Source organism: Calidris pugnax, unplaced genomic scaffold, assembly GCF_001431845.1.
Source record: "Calidris pugnax isolate Ruff unplaced genomic scaffold, ASM143184v1 scaffold196, whole genome shotgun sequence".
Taxonomy (NCBI): domain Eukaryota; kingdom Metazoa; phylum Chordata; class Aves; order Charadriiformes; family Scolopacidae; genus Calidris; species Calidris pugnax.
The window spans coordinates 4,402,602-4,429,256 of NW_015091042.1; the positions used below are offsets into that span (position 1 = coordinate 4,402,602).

Here is a 26,655-nt window from a genome sequence, read left to right on the forward strand (position 1 = left end):
ATTTGAATGCCTGGCATTTTAGGAACTATGTGTGAGAGCCCAGAGGACACTGGGTTGAACGATGGAGTGAGGAGGGGGCAGAAGGAGGGTGTAAAGCAGAGCAAGACCCAAGAGAGCTTTTGAGGCATTACTGACAAAGAGGATATTGAGAAGGTTTTATGAATTGCTTTAAAAATGCAATAGGAGGAGGGAGGGGTATGGCATATTGATTTGAACAGAGGGGAGGAAGAAGTGAGGCACTTATGAAGTGCTTGGTCTTGGTGGGAACACAGACAGTGACTGCAGGAGGCCCGAGGAGCAACCTTTTCCTTTCCCCTCTCCTCAGGGCTGGTGGTGGTGCTATCTGAGACTCTGCCCTCCGGCTCCGTTGGCTATTAATAACCACGGGATGCCTGTGCGAGCAGCCTTCAGGAGTCAAATTCACAGCACTTCGCATCAGCACTTTGTGCTGGGCAGAGCTTCCCCGCGCCCAGGCACCCTGGGTGAGCAGGGGCTGCTGCACGAGCCTCCCCAGCAGCACCCAGAGACGGGCTGGGAGGAAGCAGCCCACTGCTGAGCCCCGGGGTAGGCACGGGACCTGGTCTGAGCCTGGCACTGCTGACCTGAGGTGAGTTGACTGGGCTGGAAAATAGCTTTAGAGAAGGTGCTGGAGAGGGTCAAAGAGTGGTTTGGTTTGCAGCAAAACCAAGGAAATGACTGATTCAAAGACCAACGCAGCAAAAGACAGAGGAACTGCACCAAGGGATGGAGCACTGGGGATAAAAGGATAATTATGGCCCTGGCTTTATGTATGGGACAGTGGGGACGAAGGGACTGGGGCTCCCTGGGGTGGGGTGGCTGAAAGAGCAGCAGTCCCAGTGTAGCTCTGGACCCTGTCCATAGAGAAAGGCTGCTGCCCCTTTGTTTACGCCAGACCAATTGCATGCAGCAGGTTTTCCACTCCCCACTCCTGCTGGATTAGTAAAGGAGGACAGCAGAATGGGACGGACCTGCCCTCGCTGCTCCTTGGGAATGGGTTGTGCTAGAGGTGCAGGCTTCCTCACCAGGGCCAACCCTTTCTGCCTTGCCCCAGGGAGTCCACATTTTGGGGCATAGAGATGATTTCCCTCCGTCTTGCCAGTCTTATGATCCATCAGATGGGCCATAATCTCCCACCCCCCCTGCCTCCTGGCAGCATTACCCCTTTCCTGTCAAGCAGGGCCCGCTTCTTTTATATAGCCAAGCAGATGTCCGGCTGCTCGAGGAGAATGTGGAGTGCGTGCTTTATGGCTGCACCTGCTCACGCTTGCTTTGGGAATACACCAGGATGGGCTCTTTTATGATGTGAACTACACAGGCAGCATCTCACTAAAAAGCAAAGCTTGGAACTCTGAAAGAAAAACTCATCTAAGAGAGTATCTGCCAATGTGATCAGAGCTGGTTTTGCCATGGGTGGGCTTCTTTTAGCAGTTATCAGGACCTTATCACATGAAAACTACGTTGCAAAAGGAGCAATGGTGGAATGAAACTGCAAAATACATAGGAGATAAAAATGTCTTGATCACAACAAGGGTGATGTACAAGATCCTAGAGCCAGCTGTTTGCTTGCTGGTTTTAAAATTTAACTCATAGTTCAATGTCTTCGGTTCTGAAATTTTAAGCAACTAAAATATAAAGAAGCATATGGACAGAGATGGTTAACTATTGCTGAAGCCAATGGGTCTTTGCCCATTTTTCTTTCTGTTGTATTGTATTAGGTGAGGATTTGTCCCCTGATAGGCTGTTGTTTGGGCATGGATGGTGTTGAAGTGAAGGCAAGACATTTGCCCAAATTACATTATGTAGGATAACCCCCAAGAAGGACTCTGAGAAACTGCCTGAAGTGAAATCGCTGAGATTTCTCCTAATTTTCCCTGACTTTGCAGTACAGATCCCTCATCCTATCTGGGGACAGAGATGGGGAACACTGTACCAGAAGAGATCTCTCTCTTCCTCTTCTCCCCCCTCCAAAATGATATGAGGTCAATACATAAGATACAGGTGCAAGTGAGTTCAAACAAACTGGGGCGAACAACTTTTCCTTTAACAAATTTGCCTTCTTCCTCCAGCCCTTCTGTAAGAAAACAGTGGCAGTCATAAAAGACAGAATTACTTAGTGTTCTATTTTTTTCAGAACTTGCAGTCTAGTGGTTTTCTGAAAACCTGTTCCATTTCTGATAGGACTATCTAAATATCCAAACCAAACCTGCACATTACTCAAAATGCTCCCAAATAACTCATGGACAGACGTACAAAAATATATATTAATGTCTAACGATAACTGCATGGTATAGTAATATGGTATGATAGAGGAAATTTTTAAACTGACATTCTGTTGCTGCAGCACAGGATGATAACAGAGTACCACTGTTGCACATGTGGGTGCTGGGAGACTGCCATGTTGCAATTAAAATGCCTAGTTTGGATGACAATGCTGTATGGCACCTTGGCAATGGTCCTGCTGTGATCTGCTGCCATATTTTTGTGCCATAATGCTAATTCTCCAGAGAACACCACAATGGCCTGCTGATAATATTCTGTGTGGGTTGATACCATTCACCAGCTCCTTCATGTGGAAGGGACAGAAAAGAACCTGTGTGTGAAATGAAGGCTGTGTATCTCTTAACTGTATGTGGCAACTAAAAAGAGGCAAGAAATACTTCTCCAGTGTTTCATTCTCCATTTCCTTGTGTGTTTAGAGCAAAGCAGAGAACCCTTTGTGGGAATGCCCCTTGCAGGGACTCCTGCTCCTGTTAAAAGGAAAAAGTCCACTAAGCTCATTGGGAAGCTGACACACGAAGGTAAGATATGCAAAACTGCACACATGAGAATTGTTTGGGTTTCAGCCCTGAATTTCAGCCTTTAAAATTTCACACCCTGTCTGACTGAATTCCCAGAGCAAGACATGCAGTGAACATACCACTAGGCAGAGCCACAAATATTACTAAAGCTCAGCCTTCAACCACCTCACATTTTCTAATTTCCTGTTAAAAAACATTGCACATACTCAGGTCAAATGTTGACCTAGATTACACTTTGTAAACTCATATTCTCCTGCAGCATTAATTTGGATGCTCATCAGTGTGAATGAAAAGAGAATCTTTTATGGGTATCAATATTGCAGTGCCTAGTTATATTCTATGTCGCCCTCTCTCTTACAACCTTTGTCCTTCCTCTGTGTGAGAGAAGTCCTTTGATTCCAGCACTCATTAGTTGAAAAAGTCAATGTCTCTTAGAGGGGGTAATACAGCAGGAAGAATGTAACTTGGAACACTTTTCTTTCTACAGAATACTTGTGCATTGGGTAGGGTGACTTTTCATTAACTATAATATCCTTATCTTCTCTTTACTTTTGACAGCATGGAGAAGGTTTTTTTAGAGGTTTTGAAAAGTAGTAATTCAGTTCTATCTCTTTCTTCAGCCTCCCAAAAGGGCTGTAGTAACTTCTTTGCTAGGGTACAGGTATCTATTTTTCTGTTTGTCCTTAATCCTTTATGCAAATAAACAAGTAACTAAAAATCCAATTTTCAGTCAAAGGACATTTTCTCCTGTGCTATGAAATAGTGCTACATAAAATTGGCTTTCTAAAAAAGATAATAATTTCTACAGAGAGTGTGTAATAAAATGAAAGGGCTTCTACCAATTTTATACCAGTTTAAGGATGGAGATTCATTCTCTGTTGTAACTGAGATGTAGAGGTGGAGAAGAGGTCTCAACCTTGCTTAATACAGAAAAAAGAAAGCCTAGGGAAAATTTGCTTGTTCCTGAATGAAAAGTTTTAAATGCATTTCTGCAATATATTTACACTGAAAATGTTTGAACAAATATTTGTTGAAAAAAACAATTAATCCATTGTTTTGATGGATAATTGGTGGTACAAAATTAATGGGAAAGGACTTGCCAAGTAACCAGCGTATTAAGACTTGAAGAGAACTTATTTTCCCTTAAAAAATTCTCCTTAAAACAAACAAACAAACAAAAATATACAATAACATTGAAGCTTGCCGTGGTTTCAGGATAATGTTTCAACCAAAGCATGCCGGAGTTGTGTTTATGTATCATATGTCAGCCCGATTCCAAGAGCTGACTGCCACTCATCTGATTCCAGAGAAGGGGAGAGGAGCGCAGGGCAGTAACCAGAGAAGGCAGTGGTGCATTTTGAGGTAGTACAAAGGAATATTGCTGCACTGACTGAGGTGCTGCAGATTTGGGACACATTTACACACATTATCGCTCCACCTTTATGCAACTCTTCTCTGCAGATTTGCCGTGATTGCAATCCAGGGTAAATTCCACCCATCTATATCCAAAGCGTCATCAATGTAAAAATTTAGTGTATAGGTTATTTCCCAAAAACTTAATTTAGAAGAGAATTTGGATTCTTTGAAGTCACTACTGATGCTGGGAAGCAATGGACAAGAGACTTGGACCAGAGCACTTCCTAAAGCCTCTCATTTCCTATGTTTTTTAGACATGCCGCAAGAGGTGTCCAAGCTGAACTTGGGGAAGAAGATCAGCATCCCCAGAGATGTGATGCTAGAAGAACTTTCTCTCCTCACTAACAAAGGATCCAAGATGTTCAAATTACGTCAGCTGAGGGTGGAGAAGTTCATCTATGAGAATAACCCTGACGCCTTCACCGACAATTCTGTGGTAGGTCAGAGATCAAAACTAAAGAGCTACTCCATACACCGAAGGGAAACAGGAATGGAGAGTGCCCAAGCTCTCCTCTGTCCCTATGCACATGGCTGGGGTGAGGGTGGTCGTGATCTACTAGCAAAGAAGTGCAGGAAAAAGCCAAAATTCTAAGAACACACAAGTTTTATTTCCATTTGGCAGCAGCATTAGTTTCCTTTGGCAAATACTCGGTATCACACGTGCAGAAGCACGAGAAAATTCCGTACTGAGTGACGGGGGAGGACCGCACATTTGGCAGGTGTTCAGAGCTGCACAGGGCAGGACTAATTGTTTTTGCACCTATTCCATTTCTTCTTTGCAAGATGGAAATGATCCATCTAAGTGTGACTTCAGCTCCAGTAGGTGCGGTTCTATTTTTAGCCTAGGATACACTTTTATGCTTCTGTCCTCTGCGTCTTCCGCAAGAAGTTCCATAAATGAAAATTCAGACAGAAACCTCTACCCTGACACTGCAGTATCTTCAGTTTATTTGCTAGAAGCTACGTTTGTTTTCTTCTAAAGTATTTTCTTATCAGATACGGTGTATAAATTCAGACTTTTTTTTTTTTCCCCTTTTTCCATGAGCTAGTATTGCTATTTAATCTTTGAACTTCTCTCTACAGTTAGCTGCTGGTGTAAAGTCTTCTGACAAAAACTTAAACTTTTACAAATGAAACTGTCCTTTCACATTATTGTCAGCAGTTCAGTAAGACAAATAGAAAATGTTTCAGGTTCATATGCATTTTGATATAGCATCTCATCCTCTGATGTTCTTTAAAATTCATTTGGTGTCATTTTATCCCTTTATGGCACCTATTTTCCAGTCCAAGGAAACTCAAGCAAAATAATAAAAATCAACCTGCAGAAAATGTCCTGCCAAACAAAGACATGCTCTTTTTTAGCTCTCTGATGTTTTCAAAAGCAGCAATAAGTAAAACTTTGTAGTTCACTTCCCCAAATGACAATTTGGGAAGCAGAATGTGGAAAGATGCCTGAAAAAAAAAAGTCATCAAAAGTACAGCAGTAGGTCAGATTACAGATCAGGGATGACAGACCTAAGATATAGCAAGCATATCCGGTGTTGTTAGACTTCGGGTAGCTTCTTCATCTCTTTTTTGCTTTAGGTAGTTCATCTCTTCAGTGAGCTGTCATCTCCTAGAAAGGGTGTGAGAATGAATGGCGTGTTGAGCTTTGGCCTCTTCAGATGAAAATCTTAGAGAAACGCAGGCTGCCTTTACAAATACTCAGCAATCTCAGAGCTCCTAAAACATATAAGGGCCAAATTCATATGTTGGAATCTGCTGCAGTGAGGAGTGAGAAAATAATATGGTGAGGGAAGAAAAAGGCTGAAGTCCAAACTTTCAAAAATTTGAGGGTGCACCTTAAGGCTGTCCAATCAGAAAAATGCAAAGTGAATGAGTTGTGACAAACTGCCCCAAAACTGGACATGCACAGAGTCCCACCAAGACTGACATTACAAAGGCTTCCTTTTTGCTAGCTGTTTTTCCTACTTTGTTTATTCATCTGTGCCTGATTTTCATTCCATACCCTTTCTGTAGTGAATCTCTCCCTCTATTCTGTAAGAACAGCCCTGCTCCCAAGCATTTTGAACAAGACTGTAAGATACTGTGCTGTGGATAAATGTGTTTGAGGGTTAGACAAGACCCTACCAAGCCTAGGATGTTCTTTATGGCTTTGTTACGTGAGAACAATGGTGTGGTCTCCAAAGAGCAGTGGGTACTATGCTTGAAAATCCTCCAGGATTCACTTTCAGGGCTATCTTCTCTCCACAATCATGGTAGAGATAACAGATCTCCAGGAAGATGTCAGTTTGCTGAAGAGCTCTTGCTCGGGGCCAGCTCAGCAGGATCACAAACATAATTGTTAGCATTTGCTGGCTGCCCTGTGTGCTCTGTGCAGGGATTCTGCCAGGCTGCATCCACTGTCTCCATGGATAACTGTTCCCATTGCCACAGCCAGCATGAATTAGCACCTTTGCTGGCAGTCGGAGCAATGGGAAGAAAAGCTGAGCCATTGCAGCAACTGAGCCATCCTCTTGGAGAGCTGGTTGCTCTTGGGCAGGTAAAGGAAACAGATCTGTGGCCTCACTGTTATCTTGCAAACCATCAGGACAGTGCCTGGCTTTAGCACCAAATAACTTTCATCAAAAAGCCCTTTTGATTGCAATATTTGATTAGCTTTCTGTTCCTTTCCTTTCTTGCTTCTGGCTCTGCTCAAAGGCAGATGCAGAACAGAAGGCTTAAACAAAAGGGAACTGTGGGAGGAAGATAATGGCAGAGTAAAGAATTCCTACTGCTACTTCCAGTTACTTCCTCCTCCCAGTTAATTTTCATGTCCTTTGCTCCCCATCCCAAAGAAGTCCTGTGAGACAGTGAAGGGATTTAAAGCTGGTGGTGTGTTTTCTGCTTTTATACTATAGATTTCTTAACTGTCTTAGAATATTCTCAGGACACACCTAGCAAAGCAGGGCAAGAAAGGTCAGGAATGAAGTATAGATTGTCTCTTTCCCTCCAGAAAATGTTTAACAGCAAGGTAATGTAATATAAAAACACACAAAGAGAAAGGTTCTTAAAAATAAACCCAAACCATATAAGGGGTCCCAGAGTAGCCTGCACTGTAGCCATAAACCTTCCACACAAGGGAGAAAATCTCAGCAGTCATGTGTCATCGATCCACCCTCCTGCTTCTCTCCTCCTCCTTCTTCTCCAGCCAAACAACCTCACTGGACAACCAGATCACACTCCTTACGGAGAGTTTTCTTCTTAGTGGAGAAAACATATATATTGTGTGTACGCGAACGTCAGACAGCTCCATGCAAAAGTGAGAACATGCCACTCTCTATCACTGCGGTGGCTCCTCTCATCCAGTTAAAGGCAAACAGTAGCTAAAAACCCTAAAAAGGACCGACCATTCCCAACAGGAGCAAAATGAAATGCCCTACCTACTGTATAGCTGTTTTCAACACTGTGACCATCTTCTCTTGCAAATATATAGTACAAGGGGATGTTTTTAGGGAGGGCTGAGTTTAACACTTTTAGCATGCTGATACCCTGCCAAACAGGGAGAGTTCATGTGTCATCCTCCTTGTTTGGTGCTGTGCTGGAGAAGCTGGGCTCTGCTGAGCCCTCTCTAGTAAATCAGAAGAAGGTTTTCTTCTCCTCACCCCAGGCTGTTCCACCCTGTCGCAGGAACTGTGATTCTCTCCGTGTATCAGAGGATATTATCAACCTCACCGTACAGCTGAAAGTTGCAATTTACCACTGACTAAAGAGTATGTCAGTGTGCTCTATTACTGTAGCATCTGACCAACTATAGCATGAAGGAAATTACTACATTTATTTTTTAATAGTGAAACTGAACCATGGGGTAGACTAAGGAATCACCCAAAATCATAGAGAGGGTCTCAGTCTTATCTCTGGGTGTCGAAATCCCACTTCACTGTTCAGCAATTAATAGATGTGCATTTCACAGACCTTTTCTCCACTTCATATTGCTAAATTTGTTTGGCCTCAAACACATCAACATCCTGTGAAACTCTATTTCTTAGCCTTACAGCCCTGCTCATTATTGCCCTAACTCCTCTCAAGGTCCCACCTCTGCTTTGGGAACCCCTGTGTAAGATCTTCTTGCTATCATCAAGTGGAAACTGAAAACAAAACCATAGTTACACTTTTTGGGTGTTGCTGTTACACTGTTTTTCTCACAGTGAGGGCCCTTAAAAATAGACTTTTTGCTAGTGAAAACCTGTGGCCTGATTTGGGTTACATGCAGGAGACAGTTTATAGAAAGACTTGAATTGCCTCCTTTTTTCCCCCCCCCCTCATTTTTCTGCTTTACCTACCGGATCTTACATTAAAACCATTAGGAAGGTGGAATAACTGATATCTGAGTAGACAATTATCAGCAGTAGTGCATCAAAAAAACCCCCAGACCCACACCTTGGTACTTTCTCAGACTCACCCACAAGTTAAAGTAAATGCAGTTTCCACATCTTGGCAATGCTTGTATGAAAACAAGCTGAACATGTGTTGGCAAGTGATTTCTGCTGGACTTCAGGTCAAGAGGTCTCTTCAGATAAGCTAAGACACCAGCTGTGAAATAAAACATAACAAATGAAAAAAGGGTTAAAGAATTGGATTACTGTTCTTCTGGATAAGGGCAGGAGTTCGCCTGCAATCCTTTTGCTGCTCAACAAGGACTCAGAGGAATAAGCGGAGGTGGCAGGAAGAAAATATAAGTGATTTGGTTACAATGCCAAAAGTGGTGCTTCACAGGAGACAGAAGCGCACAACCAACCTGCCTCAGAGCTCTTACAGGTTAAATAGCCAGCCATGATATGGTGTGTGAAGGAAAGCTTAACCAGTACTTGGTTTAATGCCCACGTGTGCACTGGTGGCTCTGTTTGCCCCTTAATGTACTGAGAAGAATGTGAGTCAAGATCACTGGAAGCAGGGTTAAAGAGAAAATGTTAGGAAGTCTTTCTAGGAAGTCTGTTCTGCAGGGAATATCAAACCTCTTGAACAAATGTTAGAGGATAACTGCAAGCTGAGATACAAGAGTCTCAGGTTATAACCCAAGTGGTGTGAGCCAGCTAAGATGGAACTTTTCTAACAAAATGAGCCTTGCTGTGCTGGAGATGGACTGGTGCAGAAGAGACCTAGAGGTCCCAACTATACCCAAAGCTGTACAAGAGTAAACATGAAGTCTGATGCCTTCTTACTCGAGAATTGACTGGTGTGGAAACAGCACAATGACAGAGAGGAAAGGCCTTTTATTTTCCACGCAGTTTGTTGGAGCATTGTGAGAAAACTTTGAACCAAAGTTCTAAAACTCAATTTCTTTCATCCACAAAGATAATGTGGCAAGGATAATACAAAATATACAAATAAGATATAAATAATTTTGGGTAGTATTAAATAAAAATTCCCATTATTTAGATTAATTCAGACATAGAGGCAAATTAATTCCCATTAATTCAGACATAGAGGCAAAAATAATTTGCCTAAGATTAAACAGCAAGTCAGAGTAGACCTGGAAATAGAAAGCAGGAGCTCAACCTGCTGTGCCTCTTGGGGGAGCACGTTTAAAAAAAAAATTAGCTTACTTTAACAGCTGAAGTTTCATCTTTTTTTTTTTTAAAGTGAATCAGAGGTTTAAGGCTATGCAACTCCAAATTAAGGACCGAGGCACACAAGTGTCTGAATTTTAAATCTCCCATGCCACCATTAAGGAGCATTTGTGTGGCTGCCACTGAGAGGACGCAGTCCCAGTAACTTCAGAAGTGTTAGTAACCACATAGGCATCAAACCTTTGGGAAGCTCTTCATCAGTGGGGTGGAAATAGAAACACATTTGGTGGCCTCAATCATTCTCTTTAGGGCACAGCAAGGAGCTGACAGGGAGCACACAGTGTTTCCTCCTGGGGACTGCCTGCAGTGACGTCAGGGCCTTGAGATACTTGGAGATCTCAGCTCCATTAGTTGGATCATCTTTCATTATCTATTTTTCATGAGACACATACAGTAGCTCTAGAGAATTCAGAATTCATCCATTAGGGCGCTCAGCCTGCAGGATCAGGCTCTTACTAGCACTGAGGACTTCAAAGGCATGAGCCCAATTTGTTTAGCAAACCCAGGGGACTACGAATCACATGAACTTGCCAGAATTATTCTCTCTTTAGAGTGGATTTAGGGACGCCCAGGGACTTGATAACATCTACTACCTCTAGCAACAGGGCTGACTCTACCACGGAGGAACGGTGTGATCTGCACCCAGGGCCACCAGGAGAAGATTAGCAGCCTTCTCAATTGATGCTCCTGGGCTTCCCTCTTGGGCTTTCCACCAACAGGGGCAACCACGCTTAACTCAGAGGTTGGTTTTGTGATATGAATATGCATATACGTAAAAGCTCCACCTGCTGCTAGCAATGGCCCAAGACATGGATTCCCCTCCAGTGTAAGCCGTATTTCACTCCAAACATCCTGGCCAGAGACATGCTGTAAGTACTGGAGACAAAACTGCACCTTCCCAGCTTTGACTGCGTCCAGACTCTTGCTTGAGGCTGCCCCTCCTGAGCTCCACTCTCTTGGAATGAACTCGTTCAAATATACCAAGGGTCAGGATTTCAAAAAGATGAATTTGCCTTTGCATTCTTTTAATATGAGCTAAGACAATCTATTGTGGTGGCCGAAACTAAAGGAAATTATATTTTTATTCTAGCAGGTGAGTAGACCAGGATATTGCAAGGAAAATGGACCTTTCCCATCTGCTGAAGACAGGATGTTTTCCCAGCAAGCCCATGAAGAATAATGAACTAGCCTGAGACCAATCACACTAATTTCATTTGCAGCTAAATAAGATTTAGGTGTGGCTTTCCTGAGGTAGACCTTGTGTTTCAGGGAAACTTCACTGCTGCTTAGTGCTAATACTGCAATTTAAAATAACACCAGATGACAACGATGCCTCTTCCTGGTCACATCAAATACTGCCGTGCTCAAAATCAAATCAGCCCTTTTTAGTGTAGCTCATGTTATGCTGATGTTTTGTGACTTTTTTTTTTTTTTTTGCAGGAGAGTGCATGTAAGTAACCAGAGGAAAATAGAAATAAGCATTTAATTTTCAGGAAGGGCACACAGCATGGCTGAAACTTGAAGGAAAACAGATGCAAATCCTGTTTTGAAATTACCGAGCAAACCAGTAGAAGAATTAACCTTGCATACATATGAATGTTTTGAGAATAACCTCATTCTGACCCCCAGCCCTCAAAATACCCTTTTTTTTTTTTTCAGTTTGCCTTTTTACAGCCACATAGCTCCCACGCATAATTGAACAGATTGCCCTGCTAGCTCCTGCACACAGCTTAATGCTCACAATCCTCTCCCCTCTCAGGGCTTCCCGACATTCAGGGGAACATTATCTCCTCTGTTCCTAAAAAGGGAATTCCCTACAGCCAGGGGAAGGACAGACAGTCCCTAAAGGCCCTGGGGGCACCAGCTCTGCCACTTCAGCCCGAAGCTGGCTGCCTGCCTGGGCTGCAGCCTGGTGACCTGCTGTGAAACCCTGGACACTGTTGCTGGAGACACAGGGAGCAGAGGGTTAGATAATTCTGCCTTGAGCCTTGTGGGGTTTTCACTTCTCATCTATTTTTAGCTGACCGAACAGCTGGCCTTGGAAGCCTGTTTACAGCCTGGAAAGCTTCTTTTTGCTAAACTGTACTAGGTGTAAGAGCCCTGAGAAAGCCTTAACTCTTTGAGAGCCAGCCCTTAGGTTGGCACTCTTGTTTCCCATGAATGGCTTGAGATGAATTTGTACATGCAGCCTTGCAGCACGAGAAACCACAGATTTATTCACTTTAGCTGTATTTGTTACATCTTTGTGCATCATTAGCCAATCCCGGAGTCCAACAGGAAAGACCATATGGGATATATGAACCAAGTTACTTGTACTATACAGTTGTACGGGCTGTAATACACAAGAGATACCTCTTTATATCTGATAGGAGTCAAGCTTTGATCTCACTGATGAGCAATACATAAAATATTTTTCTAAACATATTATATCCGTTTCTGTGCTAGACAAGTATTTACTAAAATTGCTGTGTGCAAAGACAGGACCTTGTGCTGGCACCACAGGGTCTATAAATTCTGCATGGACTGTTTGCTCTTTCCCTGTGTACTGCAGGGATTGTGCCTTCTAGCCTCCACTGGGGAGAGTGGGTGACCTGGAAAATAAGACCAACTCGATTTTACTGATGGATACAACTTGCTTTCTTGCCTTGTTGCTGGTTAGATTTGGTTTGTTAATGCACATATTGCTACAAACAAAACTCTTCCTTTTTTGTCACTTTCCTCTTTTGGTCCCCAGGAAGTCTTTCATGTTTTTTAGGCTGCTATCTCTTCAGTCTAACACCCCTCCCCATGCAGACCTTCATATATATGGAAAAAAGATATAGGGGCAGTCATCTTTCAGGTTTGTATGTTGTCATGGGTATCCTGTTGTTCTGGGGCCCTGTAACACTGTAATCGAGCTGACTTTATTGGGCTACCTTAACCTTGACATGAAACACTTCCTATTTCTTGTCCAGCTTGCTTTCCCACAGGTTAGCTAGTTTATCTCTGTCTGGACCTTTACCTGCTCTGGCAAAATCTGTATTTCCTTTCCCTTCCTCCTGTATTTCATACTGATCACTGCCAGGGAGAACACACAGATTCCTCTTTTCTCACCCTGGTCATATCAAATGACTATGAGATGCCCATTAAAAGGTGTGCTTCCCTTGCTGCCATTCTCCAGCTGCTCTGTACTGAATATAGAGAGTAACTCACACAAAGTTCTGCCATTGGTTTTGTAACTGAGACACAAAACTGGTCATATCACAGGGACTCGGGAGTTCATGCTCTGGGACCCAACCCTGCAAATGTGAAGGGAGCGTGTCCTGTAACAGGGATTCCTACTCTCTTTTCTCCTGCCCTAGGATCACTTTCAGAAGTTCATCCCACCAGGAGGGCAGTACGGGGAAGATGCTCACGGCTATGCCCAGGGGCGGATGGTCGGAGGAGTAACAGCTGGGCAGCTTGGCTCCAAGCAGCAGTATCCCGGTGGTCCTCCTCGGCCTGGGAGCAAAGGAGGCCCTGGCTTCGGCGAGGGGGAGCACACAGGGGAATCGGCTGGAAGCGGTGGAGAAGGAGGCGATGGTACTGACAAAGGCAAGTATCTCTCCGCAAGAACAAGAAATAGCTAAAGTTATCAGAGCTCGTGCCAATCTTCCTCTTAGGGACAAGTAAATTAATTTGATTAAAACCTGAATTCCTCCAAACTAAGTTCCGTTGCCAAGTCCAGAAAAGTTGAACTGCCTTTAGCTTGATTTGTTTGCATGCTTCTGTGTTGCTCAGTCATAGGCAAAAAGCAGAAATACCAGCCTTGGCTGGACCAAAGAAATGATGGGAAACTTAACTCCTGAGCTGCTAAGGTTAATAGAGCAGTATGCCAGCGTGGCATAACCCTTCCTTTCAAGGGTTTCGTGCTGACCGCTGCTGGAGATAGTAGTATTAGCTCGTTAGCTCAGTGGTCTGACCTGCCACATCAGTCTTGAGTACACCAGCCCTAATTTCAAATCAAAGTTTTCACCCAAACACCACTTCTTGGATAATCTTCAGAAAGGAACGGTGATATTTCTAAAAGTTACCTGGTAATCACCACCAGTCTACTGAAACAATATCTTAAAGAGTATTTTTCATTTAATTTAGTCCTTGCTTAATTTTATCTTCAGTTTAGTTTGGCCAGAACCAAATCTCTCGTATGAAAATCAGCAGGTGAAACAGTTATTTTAACAGCCCCCATGGGATTTTACAACAAAAAGCAAATTTGCTTGTGAACCAGGAACCACTGTAATAAGTTACCCAATGAGTGATTTATAAAATCCAAGGGTTTTCATTTACATTCTGGAAGAACGTGCATTTTATATCAAAGTCAGCTTTTACATTTCTGGGCATCCCTGTGAAAAAGAAATCTGTGCAGATTCTGTCTTCTTACAGGAGATTTTTCTCCATTGTTATCCAATTTCTGTGTGCAGGGAAAAGGAGGATTAACATCATCCCACAGCTTTTGCTGCAGAGATGGATCCCAACTGCTTTTATTCCTCAACCTTAGCAATCATTTTACTTCTAAACTACTTAGTTTAAGTCCTTCACACAGAAAGAGGGGGGCAGTTGCTTTTATTTTTTCTAATTAAAGTTAGATTCTTGTACACGTCTGCAATTCTCTGAAACCAGGAAAGCCCAGGATTTGGCAAGGTTTGAAGAAAATAAGCAAGACAATGAAATAAGGTGTGATAAAGAAAGTTTCAGATAAGAGTAATAGTGTTCATTCTTTGCCACTTACTTCATAAGGATTTATGTTTTCTACACAAACTATAGCACCATGAAAGCACCAGAATGTCTAACTCCATTAACCTATTATTCCCATCTGCCCTAATTAAGTGTAGCGGAAGTCATTGCTCAGGATTTTTAAGGTTTCTGAAGGCTGAGGTTGCTACATGTCAATACACAACCAATGCTGTTATTATCAAGGTGGTATTATACACAACTGGAAGGGAAAAAAAAAAAAAAGCAGCAAAAAAAAAGAGGCACACAGAATGAAAACCTTTGACTAAGTTATTTACTTAATCAAGCAGCCAGAAGCCAACCTAAAATTTCTGGCAATCAAGTATCTGACTTAGCAGCAAACTCAGCTCTGTCATTGACAGGATTTTAACTTCCAGAGAGATACTCCATCATATTTTCAAACTGCTTTTAGCCGTCCTGAGATGTTTGAGCCAGACCTGTCTCTAACATCCTGGCTCAGGAGGCAGAGAATACAGTTGTCTGTTCATGTAATCATAAAGACAATGCCAACCTATAAAAATACTGAGGGAGATGGTAATTCTATTCGTTCAAGAATATAGACTACAGAGGAAGATGTTAGTAAAGATGGTTGTGGGTTGCCAAGATGCTGAAATATGATGGTTAGAGGTTTTTGATCAGTTAGAGCTAACTTCAAAGTTTGAGCCTAGTTTTGGAGTTTACAGTCAGAGCTTCGTTTGTTGCATCTGGCGATGAGGAGGAGGTTTATGTGGAGGGGTTATGTCTGCTAATATCAGACAAGGAACACAGAAGTAAATTAAGAAATTAGATAGCGTTTTGCCTTGTAGAAAGCTTCCCTTGAGGTAGCAAAAGAGATGATGGGGTAAGGACATTGGTTCTTGAGGTAAGAGGTTTCTATTTGAGTGACCAGAAAAAGCAATAAAAAATTAGCTTTCAAATATATCCTCTAATGCAAATTCCTGGATGAGCATCTCTCAGCCTGTGGTACACCTGCTTTTGTAGAAAGGACAGAAGAGGCATGTGACAGTCTTTTAAAAAAGAAATCTACCCATAAAGTCTCAGACTTGATCTAGGAGTTAACGGAATCTGGAAATCAAGCTGGTGTCTCAACTGCAGTAGCAGAATACAGAAAGGCAATGTATTTAGAGTAAGTGTCATCTAACTATTTTTTTACCTTCCTCTGTTTACAGATGGAAAGTCAGGAGGCAAAAAAATCACTTTATTTAAAACTTACATCTCCCCCTGGGAACGAGCGATGGGCATCAGCCCCGAGGACAAAAGTCAGTACACCATTGACTTACTGTCATATAGCCCCAAAGCTGATTTCCCCCATTACAAGTCTTTTAACCGGTAAGTCTTCTTGGTTATTCAATTCAGTTTATTTAGCATGAGAAAACACAATGCCCCGGCCATAGCCCTTCTGTCTTGTGCAATGTAAATAAGTTTTAGTCACATGACATGTTGCTCAGCACAGTCTCCTGTGGATGAAATGTTTGGAGGCCTACAAAGAGAAAATACATTAAGAGCTAGAGATTTTAATTCAGCTTATGGACAGAAAACTGACGCAGCAGGATAAGAGGACTTTAATCCTATTTCCCTTTCTTTCTTGTCCCATTTGACCAGGGAGATTACTGCAGCCATTTAAAGTTCAAAGGTTCAGGAAAAATACTTAACAATCAGAAGCCATATACTACTATACTTCAGATAAGAATCAGGATATTCCTGCTGCTTCTGATAAGAACTGAAAGTTTTTCAAATATTTCTACGGCAGCAAAAATTTTCTGTTAACTTCTCTGTATAATTTTGCCACACACTTCCATAGCTTCAGGATATCAGTACCCAAATCCCACTCATTTCCGTAATAATGCAGCCTCTGCCTCCTACATGTACAGGGTACCAACAGGTGTGAAAGGTGTTTGGTTTGATGGAGATTGATGCAACAGGGATGAAGGAACTGCACAGGAGAAAAGAAGGGGTTTTTGTTGTTTTTAAATCTTTCTTAGTACATAGGCAATAGATACGCGTATGTTCTCGGGAAGGATTTGTTGGCAACAGTGATAAAATTTACCATCTCAGTAACTTTGATTATTTATTTTCTAAATCCTGATGTTTACCTATGCCGTGTTTGCTAACGCCATGTATTTCCCTATGCCAGGACCGCCATGCCTTACGGGGGTTTTGAGAAAGCAGCCAAACGGATGACCTTCAAAGTGCCTCAGTTTGATCTTTGCCCTTTGCTTCCAGAATCTCTTATGATATATAATCAAAATTTCAGCAACAGACCCTCCTTCAACAGAACCCCAATACCTTGGATGCCTTCAGGAGACGCCTCCGAGTACCACACTGAGATCAATGTGCCAAGGAATGGTGAAACAGAAGAGCTGTAAATCCCCACTGCTCAGGCCTTCCTGTTTTTTTCTCAGCCCTTGCTATTTGCAAGTTGATAGTGAGGAGCTGAAAAGTGCAACTCTAGTTCTGTCAGCCCTTCCTTTCTTTTGCTCTTAGCCCAGACAAGTTCCAAGCAGGTCCTAAACTCATCTTCACCGTGGTGTTGATCCATATCAGAAACAGTTGGAGGGAAAGGAGCTTTTTATTCACCAGGGCATAAAAGGGCAAACTAGGAAGTGATTTTCTGTTTAGCAATGCTAAATGCTGCCTGTCTGCACCGTAATAAATTTGTTTTGTCATATAGTAACAAGTAATAAAACACCAAGAGGAAAAAAAGCCTTTGTGTTCTCTCCTTAAAAAGTGGTGCTGAATCAATTTGGGGGAGTAGCAGTAACCGAAGTTTAAATCTCACATTAGCTGTTGGCATGGGAAGAAAGATCAGGGGCTGGTGGGGATGGTCATGAGATAGGTATACATCAAGGTGACTTGGATAAATACTTCAAAACTGATGGTGAAGAATGATGACTTTGAGATGAAATGATACAGGTAATCATAACAGCATCCGAGATAAAATAGCAAGTCAGACTCTCAGTGTAACAGAGAGATTACAGTATTTCACTGGCACCCAAGATTTCCCACTTCTCCAGAGTATAGAATAGGTGATGGTTTAAGCAGGTGTTTTTTTCAGACAGAGAGCCCAAGGTGGCAATAGGTCAGGAAGGAACAGAAACACACCCCAGTGAAATGACTTGCCCACAGTTACAGAGCAAGAAAGAAAAAACTTTAATTACAGCAAAACTAATTTGACACTCACCGCTGTGCATTACTGACTCAAATACACAGCATCAAAGGCCATTCCATTCCTTGTAACAGTTTTATCAATGTTACACATACAGGAAGAAAGTCAGGCACTGTGGAAAACCAATAAAGAACTTAATTTTTTACATGAAATACCTTCTGTTTCATGAACATTTGTGCTCTGACACATCACATACAAGACTGCCGTTTCACTGCCATACCCCAGCTCAGGCTGCATGGAGACTGCTTTGGAATTCTCTGTCCTGGTGCCTTCTTTAGATCAACATTTCTTCTTATAAACAGGTTCTAATCAGCTTATTTACAGGGACAGCTTCCATTGAAGTACTTTTAATTTACAGGTTTTTCCTTGTCTAGAAATCCCTATAATGATATATTTGATTTTTATTCTCTTTGGGTAGTTATGAGGTTGGCTTTACTTCAGTCCTCCAAAAGGCTGCTGCCAGGGCTGAGATCCCTTAAAAATTGTACTAACACTAACAAGCTGCCTAAGAAATGAATGAATAGTTTCCTAAACTTTCTGCTGAAATGGCTAAAGAACATTTATTGTATGTCCTATTAAATTATTAAGGAGTATCCATAACTCAGTTCCATGACTAAACTTAAAAGCATTAAGGTGGTACTTTGATCTTCCGAAGAACATTTCAAGAGAAATGAAAAAGGTTGTCTTTTTTGACATGCTCCTGCAAACTGTTTGAAGGTTGAGTTGAAAACAAATCCTCAGAAAAACTTGATTTGTTTCTTTGCATAAAATGGATCCAGGAATTAGCTGAAAAGACATTTCCCACACTGATTGCCTTTTTTTAATGCTTACATAAATACATGCAAATTTCACTGGTGAAAGACATTTAAATGGGAAGTTCTCACATCCTACTAAACTATTAGTTTATTCTGTATTTGATCTCTGTCTGGAGATAAGGTTGCTGTGGGTTCTCCAACATTTTAAATAAATCCTGCTTTTTCAACTGCATTCTAATTAAGGGGGAGGGCTTTCTTTTCCAGTTCAAGAAATGTTCTAACTGTATGACAAGAATCCAGGCTACAAAGAGAATGCCAGAAGTTCAGAAAGACAGGAGAAATTAGGTGACAGTAAGCAAAATATTTTCCCACCAAACATGCCATTTATTGCCTCCCCTTTTCTGACAGGGATTTTAGACTCTTGGAGTATGCAATTACATGGGATTTTTTTACATTAAATAGATGATGCTTTCATGGTAAATATGTCAAAAGGAGCAGAAACAAGACAGTTTGGTACCTGAAGGTCATGGCTTATTTTCAGCAACAGGTTTTCCAGATCATGGGCCAGTTAGACATGTCAAAATGCAGAGAGGGCTGGCTGCTCCGAGAAGAGTGAGCCCCAGGCAAGCCCAGCACAACACAGTCAAGGCAACTAAGGGCTACTGGTTCACACAAGGTAATGATACCAAAATGTTTGGGAATCCCAACATAATCACAACAATCATTTAAGCTCTACTGGAGCATGGGGAAAAAAAAACAACCAAAACCTAACTAAATAAATTAGGTCTTTTAACATGCAGGGAAAGTTAAAAAAAAAATCCCAACCAAAACCTAACTAAATAAATTAGGTCTTTTAACATGCAGGGAAAGTTAAGAAAGGCTGTGCAGAAATAGCACAGTGCTCTCTGGTGGTGTAGTTTCAAAGTCCCCACGCACAAGGGAGGCAGCATCATCCAGCAAGTAGGTCACAGGACTGGGTAAACACCCAAAGCTCTTGCTGGTTCATCATGGACAAGAGTTTACGCCCGTGTGCTCCATTATCCCAAACCCTAAATGGGGATAAAAGGTTGCAATGTGCTTGGAATTAGTATTGTATCATTGCAAATTATTAATAATATTGCTATAATCCATACTTGTAAGCTAAGAGGATCCTTCAGTTTTGGTAAATCTGCTTAATGAGGCATATAGCTCTTCTTTTGCCAGTACACTTTCAATCTCAAATCCTGTCAAGCAGGATTTATGTGCTTTTGTTTCCAGTACAAAATGGGAACTACAACACTACATTTTGTAGAACAATCCACACTATTGTCTTGCTGTTTACATACCTTAAAATACATGCTAGTTTAGTCATTATTCAAAGTAGCGGTAAAAGTGAGAAAAATCAGTAATCCAAATTCTGCCTCAAAAATAATTAATTTCAGTGAGACTTCCAGCTACTGTAATCAGAGCAGAAGTTTGTCCAAAATGATCAAATATTTAAGAGGAAGTAAGTAACTGCTCCTGCTCTTTGTTTTCCTTGGGCTATGATGTAGACTCTGGGGAATAGCCTATGTCAGAGAACTATTTATATTGGGAATAAGAGGATTTTATAAGATTTAATTATAGTGAATTCCCACACACACACTAGGAGCTACAGAATGGAAACTCAGTCATCTGCTTTTAAGCAGGATCATCATAGTTAGAGATAAAAAAGAAGTAACAAATTATTGAGCTCATCCTCTTGTAAAGGCAGGCTACAGTTCCCTCATACAGAGGATGTACTGGATATTAAGCTTATACTCCATGGAACAGCAGCCAAAAATCCATTAAATAGAGAGGGGCTGCCCCATGAAAAACAGATTAGATGGAATTTTGTGACATACAGATCTTTAATTCAGAACAAAAAGTTCTTATATTTTTAGTTATTTGCAGTGTTATTTTTAAGAATATTCTTTTACAGTTTGCAAATTTTGAAATGTTTCTCTCATGCAACTTATGAGATAAGGAATCCAAGCCATACTGAAAATATGTAAAAAATAGCTCCCATGTTTCAATATAAAAGAAAGATGTTTACCAAATCTCAGCAACACTGTCCATAAATATGGACTTGTATCTTTTAAAACCTTGCCTGAAGTCATAGCTGATGGCATAAATATTTGGCACAGTTCGGTATGCTTCTCTGTGTTGCACAGAAAATCTTCCACTTGACTGCAATGTATTCCCTAATCAAAGGCTTTGCATCTCATAATCGTCTCTCTCATGTGAGCAGCTTGCCATTAGTGATGATGATGATATAATTCATACAACTAACATCTGGGAATTACATTTTATGTTGTTATTGACACGGCATTTAGAGGAGATGGCTTTGTCATTAGGCTTAGTGACTCTGAAATAAAATTTGGAACAGTTTCAGACTGTTAGGAGAATATGGGCTTTGTCATATTTGTCTTTTTTAATCCCATGTTTCAATATAAAAGAAAGATGTTTACCAAATCTCAGCAACACTGTCCATAAATATGGACTTGTATCTTTTAAAACCTTGCCTGAAGTCATAGCTGATGGCATAAATATTTGGCACAGTTCGGTATGCTTCTCTGTGTTGCACAGAAAATCTTCCACTTGACTGCAATGTATTCCCTAATCAAAGGCTTTGCATCTCATAATCGTCTCTCTCATGTGAGCAGCTTGCCATTAGTGATGATGATGATATAATTCATACAACTAACATCTGGGAATTACATTTTATGTTGTTATTGACACGGCATTTAGAGGAGATGGCTTTGTCATTAGGCTTAGTGACTCTGAAATAAAATTTGGAACAGTTTCAGACTGTTAGGAGAATATGGGCTTTGTCATATTTGTCTTTTTTAAAAAAAAATCATACTGTGAATACACAAAAGGTATTCACTTCTCTTATGTAAGATGGTAGGCACCAGACAGCTGACAGCCTGACCACCACCATTCTGTTCTGGAGCAACGAGGTCTGCATGTAGCTGTCGCTCCACGGGAAGCGCTCACTTGGGGCGCAGGGCTTGAACATTCATTGCACTGGAGTTTTTTTCCTGCCTACCTTGTCTGCAAGTGCATGTTCTCTTCCACAGAAGACTGCCACAGGTGCCATCAGCTGGCAAATGCTTCCAAAGGAGCTTCCCTTGGTGCAACAAGCTGCTTTTAGCACTTCTCTGGCCACTTCTGAGGCCTGCTGCTGCCCATCAGCAGCACGTATGCCAACTTCTCCTGAAAGAACATTAGACAAATTTGCTGGCTCACAGCACTTTAATACATTTATATGCAATCTCATCTATGCCCAAATCCTCAAATTGCAGGTTACAAACTAGTTTAGACAAGTTGCCTATTCTGTCTTGGAGATGTGCCTGACCAGGACCACAGATAATCAAGCAGAATTTGCAGACACAGGCAGAAGCAAGATTGCACACATTTTGTGGAACCCTACAACTTTTGTGAACTGCTGAGTATGTGGGATTTGAGACACTATTAATTATACTCATGGCATCATAGATCTACTAGTAGAAGTCTCTTCAGCTAATGTAATTAATTAGCAGTTCCTTTATGCTGTACCTCTTGCTCTTTATGTATTTAACACAGTGTCATCATCTCTCTGATGATCATCTGCTTGCATGATGCTTTAATGAGTGCAAGTACTCGCTCAGATGTATATTGTTTTAATTAACACATGCAGTAAAGAGAACTACATAAACCACTTTGAAGAAATGCTCTTAAATGCAGTCTAATCTCCAGTCAGCTTAATAAACAAATTCTCAAATATAAACTCTTCCTTTAATTTTCAATTATATTTTTAGAAACATTATTTAAATCAAAACCTTTAATGCACATTTTCCAACTTTTTTGAAGAAAACCTGCAGACTTTTTTGTTTATCTGTTTTGACCTTTTGCTTAACAATAAATAAAGCCACTAAATATGTTGTGCGAAGAGTTTTAATTTTAGGTCTATCTTTCATTTAAAGAAAATTTCATCTGATGTACTTTCAAGGAGAACCGACACAAATAAATTTGTAAACAGGGGCAACTACCCTTTAAAAAATAGGAAGAATTTATAGGTATAGCTCTGGCCAGAGTCATAATAAGCATTTGCCTTTCAAAAACCCACAGTGAACAAATAAATGCATATCTAAGGCAAGATTAATTTATGGTTATAAGTTCTTCTTCTAGTGCCAAACCAAAATAGTTATTCTTCTTTGTTCTTCTAACAAGGCTTACTGGAAACATTATTTTAGGGAAATTTGGACAGGGAATACACAACCACACTACAAAAGGCTGACGAAGGTCTCAGCTCTTCCCAAGCTCAGACATGAGCCAAGGGCAGCATCACTGTTTTATTCCAGGCCCCTGCATTTGTAGCTGGGGAGCAAAAAACTTACAAGGAGGGCACAAACAGCAGTGAAAAAGGCTACCCACTAAGCAATGCTTTACTTGTACTCCAAAACATCCCTCTACACAAAAGGGTAAATAAGGATTCTGCAGACTTCCCCTTCTTGCTGAGGGAAGCTCCTGCCCTAAGCAACAATCTCATTATACATCACTCACTGCAGGGAAAACAAAGTGGCCCCTGGAAGGAAGAACAAACAAATGAGAAACTTTCTGCTGGCCAGCCTAAGGACAACCTACAGGCCTTGTCACACAGGACCTCCCTGCTCACAGATGCTCTACAAATTAAATTACACTGAAGAGTGCTTTAGACAAACTCCACACTGCCCAGCTCAGATGAGTAATTACTTCCATATTCTATTATAAAAACAGCCATACTTTAATGGGCCTGAAGCTAGCATGGATTCAGGGCTTCATTATATCTACTATCTCTAAATGATTCTCTTAATTATCTTTGGTCCCTAAGAGAGGCTTCAGGCCTTCCTCATCTGCTCTCTCTCCCAGTATGATTGGCTTGATTCCCAAAGCAAAAGACTGAAATGGGATGGGAAGCCACAACAAGTAAACAAGCATTCTTCCAAATGCACAAACTTTTGTTTTATTATTATTTTAGTGGTGTTAGTAATGCTGTATTAACAGCAGCAGCATAAACAGTACTGCAGACATCTGTGTATACGAACAGTGTGTTTTAAGTGTTTGCTCTGGGCAGAACAAAAGGTAGTCCCAGTCCTTCAGGCATACTCTGTGTGTGTATCTGGTATACCACTGACAGTATACCTTAATTATCAGAAATACATCTTTCAGATACAAAACATTATGCATCAACTCACTTCTTATATGTAAAAATGGGGCTCAACAACTGGATGAAAAGAACTTCCTCCACAACATACGGAGCTGGTGGCGCTCCTTTAAAGATTGTTACAAAGGAGACGTAGCTGTAAGATGTCAGGAACACTGAAATACAAGGGCAGAAAAGAAAAGCGTGTTAGCTCTCATGTCTTCATTGTTCAGTCTTAGTAACTAATTACATTATTTATCCAGTGTGCTAGCTCTGTGATACAAAGCACCCATGGAAATAGCAGTCTCCCGTTATCTCTGGACTCTCTCTACGTACGTGATCCTGAATTAATAGGAAAGGACACGCTTATTTCAGTGGGCTTGAAAAGTGTTTTTGGATATTAGCAAAAATACTAGTACGCCAAAGTTAATATTATCACCAGCAGTATGCACTGGTGACAGGAAAATCACACAATGCAACGTGCAACTGACGCAATTCAGGAAATAGGAGCTTAACGTGAAATTTACACAGTGCCTAGTAGTCAGAAAAAAAATCAAAACACAAATTTGTAAATGATCTTATTCAAATTTTCCCAGATCCTGAGATGGTCTAACTCACACCTTAAGTACTTGGGACAGCTGCTGCTGAACATGCAATGTTATGGCTCTAACCTGTGAGGAAACCCAGCTCTGACCTAAACTACAAGTAAACTTTGCTCGACATGAATTTGTTGGGCTGTTATTTGGCTCTAGTCATATCCCACAGCCGTGGCAGCCCGTAATTTGCAAATGTCCTAACCACTGAGCCCCACCATCTCCACAGGGCCGGGCGGTTTACCTCAGGGCTCAGTCAGCCCCACACAGCCCTGGCGTTATTCCTAGCTACGGCCTGCCTTCGGGCCGGGCCTGGGGATGAGCTCTACGGGCTGCTGCCCTGCGAGGGGGTTGTTTAAACACACCGGAAACCTCTCGCCCCTTGTGGGACGGGACACCGGGCTGAGGGAATGAGAAATGGCGGTGGAGACACCGAACCGGCCGGGACCGCTCATCCCTCAGCCCTCTCGCGAGAGGAGGCCACTTTCCGCCCCCCCCCCCCCCCCGCGGCCCGGCCCCCCAGAGGCGGCGGCCGCGGCTGCCCGTAGCTATAGCAGCGGGGGATGAGGGCGGCCCAGGGGAGGGGACGCTGCGCGGCGCGGCGGGACCCGACGCCGGCAGGTAGGGACTTACCGCACCGCCGCGTTCTTCCCTCAGCCGCGTCCCGTCTGCGGCTGTGTGGAGCCGGGCGGCAGCGGGGCCGCGGCTCCGGCGGTGGGGCGGGAGGGGTCGGTCCCCTCAGAGGCACGGGCGGGCTGGGCGAGGGGCCGGGGCAGCCTGGACCGTGGGGCCGGGGCTGTGAGGGGCGCGGTGGGAACCCTGGATCCACCGCTCTGGGGAAAATACTTGGGGTTTCTTTCCTCCTGTCCCGTTCCCCTCAGGGAAAACACTAACCCAGCCGTTAACCGGCTGCTCTCTCCGTGTGTCCGGAGACCCTGGCCCCCAGCCCGGGTGAGGGTAGGCTGAGGTCGGCAGCCGCTCGGTGCCGGGGCCCCGCCGCCGGTGGGGCTGTGGGTGACGGGCCCCTCTGTGTGCCCGCAGGTGGTCAGTTGGATGGAGCCGGGGGAGGGAGCAGCAGGTACGAGGAAAGGGATACCGGAGGCTAAAAAGGTCCTCTGGCATCAGGGACCTTTGAAATTAGCATCACTGGGCTTGCTTGTTGGTTAATAACTTGGACGTGATCAACTGCTGTTAAAAGTTAAACTTGCCTAGAAGCCGTTGGTTAGAAGAAGCCGCTCAGTTATAGTATTATGTTTACTACGTTGGTCCAAGGTAGGCAAAAGCATGTGTAGTTGGTTTCTTTTTTTTTTTTTTTTTCTTTTAAAAAAAGAAGCAGAAACTGTTTGCTTTTCCAGGACCTGATCTCGCTTGAGACTCTTCACTCAGTGGGAGGATTAGGAGTGAGGATTTATGAGGATTACAGCCCTAAATAGAAACCATAACAATATACACCTTCTGCTTTTGCAACAAAACAGAAAAAAAAAAAAAAAGTTGCAGACACAATGGCTTTCTGGTCTTTGGGCTGAGTGAAGTGGTTGCGGGTATTGTAGTGGCTGATCCTGCGTGCGAAAAGAATTCAAAGAGCTTTTCAGATCTCAGAACCGATTCTAAGTGTTGTAATCGTGGAAAAAATATGCGTGTGAAATGGGAGGGGGGAAAAAAAGCGGTGTAGTTTCTCATGCAGTTTGAAAGAAAGAAGGATGTACTGGGAACAAACCTCTACGCTTGTGCTGCTCTTCAGACTTTAAAATCTTCTACTGAAAGCTTGTGTGCTGCAATGTACTTGACACTGAATAGCAGTTTTGGAAAACAATAGCAACAATAGCAACACAGATAGTCTTGTGCTTGTTTCCAGAGGGAAAGAATGTATTGCTTTGCTGAGAACTAAACTGGTGAGGTAATACATAACTTGAACATGACAGCTTTTAAAAATAATTACCAAAAATGCAGCATGGGCTAAAAAAATTTGAATGAGTCTTTTGAAATCTGTTTTCATTTAGGGAGTGATAGAAATCCTGATAATTTCACTAGACAGGATACTCTTTAAATTTTGTTCCAGTGTCTAATCAAGAGTATATCTAATCAAGCATGCTGTGTATCAATCAGACTGAATTAAATAGAAGTATTTTATTTTATTCTTCTTTTTTTTTTTCCTCACCTGGGTGATTCCAGCCCGGAAGCCTTTTGCCTCAGTGCTCTTGGGGTGGGGTGAGGGAGCAGAGTGTGCTTGATTTGTCCTGTGCAAACTTACAGTTATCCCAGAGACTTTAGAAATTTTGCTTTGTTTATGCTAGTGACAGCTGTAAAAGCATTTCTGTTCATTTCTTTCAGTCATTGCAGGTAAAAATTATGTCAGTTCTTCTCTCCATTCTGGGTTAACAGTC

At 42.2% G+C, this 26,655-nt stretch overlaps 2 protein-coding genes across 3 annotated transcripts in view; both read left to right on the forward strand.

The window, feature by feature from the left end:
• The first annotated feature begins 441 nt into the window (after positions 1-441).
• On the forward strand, positions 442-17,298 carry MYOZ1 (myozenin 1). 2 transcript variants are annotated; one of them, XM_014956175.1, is made up of 6 exons: positions 442-607; positions 2,718-2,819; positions 4,490-4,671; positions 13,186-13,417; positions 15,763-15,922; positions 16,728-17,298. In XM_014956175.1, the coding sequence occupies exons 2-6, from the start codon at positions 2,744-2,746 to the stop codon at positions 16,957-16,959; spliced, it is 882 nt and encodes a 293-aa protein (XP_014811661.1). In that variant the 5' UTR covers positions 442-607; positions 2,718-2,743; the 3' UTR covers positions 16,960-17,298. The 2 variants fall into 2 exon arrangements, with proteins under 2 accessions (XP_014811661.1, XP_014811662.1); XM_014956176.1 differs by lacking the exon at positions 2,718-2,819.
• Positions 17,299-24,824: 7,526 nt separating this feature from the next.
• The window catches only part of USP54 (ubiquitin specific peptidase 54), a 106,861-nt gene continuing 105,030 nt past the window's right edge, over positions 24,825-26,655 (forward strand). Inside the window, exon 1 of the mRNA XM_014956315.1 lies at positions 24,825-24,892. The gene's annotated coding sequence lies outside the window, so the exon portion shown is untranslated. The remainder of the gene's footprint in view (positions 24,893-26,655) is intronic.